General features: G+C 54.7%; 1 protein-coding gene across 2 annotated transcripts in view; it reads left to right on the forward strand.

The window, feature by feature from the left end:
- TRPV1 (transient receptor potential cation channel subfamily V member 1) overlaps positions 1–1,638 on the forward strand; it is a 28,013-nt gene extending 26,375 nt beyond the window's left edge. For both annotated transcript variants that reach the window (XM_017512206.2, XM_037732702.1), the window contains one exon: positions 437–1,638. In XM_017512206.2, the coding sequence (XP_017367695.1) occupies positions 437–609 (173 nt within the window). In that variant the 3' untranslated portion in view covers positions 610–1,638. The remainder of the gene's footprint in view (positions 1–436) is intronic.
- The last annotated feature ends 598 nt before the right edge of the window (positions 1,639–2,236 follow it).

Here is a 2,236-nt window from a genome sequence, read left to right on the forward strand (position 1 = left end):
TTTTCAGACGGAGTCTTGTTCTGTTGCCCAGGCTGGAGTGCAGCAGGCCTGGACCCGGAATCCAGCTTCCTTGGCAGTGCTCTTCACCCAGAGCTGCCCTGGTGTTGAGCCACTAACGGGGCAGGCCTCAGCGTTGCTCTTTGGAGGACTCCTCTCCCTCCCACTTGGGCAGGGAGGAAATGGAGGCCAAGAGGGGCAGGCGATGGGCTCTCTTGAGTCCGCAAACAAGTCGGGGTGGGGTAGAGGAAGAGAATTGAAGGAGCCACCAGAGTGCACGAGGCTGTCTGAGCAGTTGCAGGAAGAGGACATGGCGTGATCCAGCTCCTGCAGGGAGCACTCGCATGCCTGGGCCTCCTTTTATCCAGGGATTTGTGAGGCCAAGAGGCAAGTGTTCGTTTTGCTGCATCCAAGGTAGTCATCGTGTTTTACTTTTCAGTTTCAGGCAGACACTGGAAGAACTTTGCCCTGGTTCCCCTTTTAAGAGAGGCAAGTGCTCGAGACAGGCACTCAGCTCAGCCCGAGGAGGTTCATCTGCAACAGTTTTCAGGGTCCCTTAAGCCGGAAGATGCTGAGGTCTTCAAGAATCCCCCTGCTTCCGGGGAGAAGTGAGGACCTCACACAGAAAGCACCGTAAATGCTGGGCCCCCCACTGCCTCAGGGGGCTGCTAGGGGAGCTCCAGTGCTCGGTCAGCAGCATGGCCTGGTCCGGGCCTGCTCAGCCTGTTTCCAAGTCTGCGTTGGACAAGTGTGGGAAGCCGTGTTGGAAGCAGGAGGAGTGACGTCCATCCAACTGCCACTGTCCCCAAGTGAACCTCCGAACAGGCTTTCGAGTTCTTACCCACTTTATTCAACAGTGTGGACTGTCAGTCTCTCCTGGGACATGTTACGCCCTTGTTTTCTTTTCTTTTCTTTTCTTTTTTTCGAGACAGAGTTTCACTCTTGTCTCCCAGGCTGGAGTGCAATGGCGCGATCTCGGCTCACTCCAACCTCTGTCTCTGGGTTCAGGTGATTCTCCTGCCTCAGCCTCCCAAGGAGCTGGCAGTACAGGCATGCACCCCCAAGCCCAGCTAATTTTTGTATTTTTGGTAGAAACGGGGTTTCACCATGTTGGCCAGGCTGGTCTGGAACTCCTGGCCTCAGGTGAGCTGCCTGCCTCGGCCTCCCAAAGTGCCGGGATTACAGGCGTGCGCCACTGCACCCAGCCGTCTTTGATTTTATATTACTAGGAGCAAAAGTAAATGAAGCCCAGGAAAACACCTTTGGGAACAAAAACCTACCTTTGCTGGAAAACGCAGAAGCCCTTCCTCTTTGTAGCGTGCTTGCTTTCCTACCTGCCCAGGGTGGCCTAGGGGGCGATGTTGTTTACTCCCCAGGAAGGCAGGGGAGGCCGGTCCCACTCCCAGCTCTGGCAGAATCAAGCTGCTGCAGGGGTGCCTTCTTCATCCTCTGGATGATGAATCACAGCCTCAAAAATAGGTAAAAGTACAGAACCACGTCCCAAAGGTACCTGGTAAGAACGTTGGAAAGATCTTCCAGATGTTCCATTTGCAGGCCCCCCAGTCCTGCTTTCCCACAACGGCGCCTGCTTCCCCACCATCCATACTGGCATCCTCAAATAAATGTATACGCATACATATATATGGTGTCAAGGCTGAAGTTTGTGCTGGGTAGCGGGCTGGCATAGCTCACTGGCCCTGTGTAGGCTGCTTGTGCATGCGTGTGTGCACATGGGGTGTGTGTGGCTGTGTGCATGCACACAGGTGCACATGTGTGCGTGTATGTGTGTGTGTGTGCACACATGGGGGTGTGTGTGGCTGTGTGCCTGCATACAGGTGCACATGTGTGCATGTATGTGTGTGTGTGCACACGTGGGGGCATGTGTGGCTGTGTGCATGCACACAGGTACACATGTGTGTGTATGCACACGTGGGGGCGTGTGTGGCTGTGTGCATGCATACAGGTGCACACATGGCAGTGTGTGTGTCTGTGTGCATGCATACAGGTGCACATGTGTGCGTGTATGTGTGTGTGTGTGCACACGGGGTGTGTGTGGCTGTGTGCATGCATACAGGTGCACATGTGTGCGTGTATGTGTGTGTGTGTGCACACGTGGGGGTGTGTGTGGCTGTGTGCCTGCATACAGGTGCACATGTGTGCGTGTATGTGTGTGTGTGGCTGTGTGCATGCATACAGGTGCACATGTGTGCATGTATGTGTGTGTGTGCACTATTCCATA

This window comes from Cebus imitator, unplaced genomic scaffold (genome assembly GCF_001604975.1).
Source record: "Cebus imitator isolate Cc_AM_T3 unplaced genomic scaffold, Cebus_imitator-1.0 Scaffold464, whole genome shotgun sequence".
Taxonomy (NCBI): Eukaryota; Metazoa; Chordata; class Mammalia; order Primates; family Cebidae; genus Cebus; species Cebus imitator.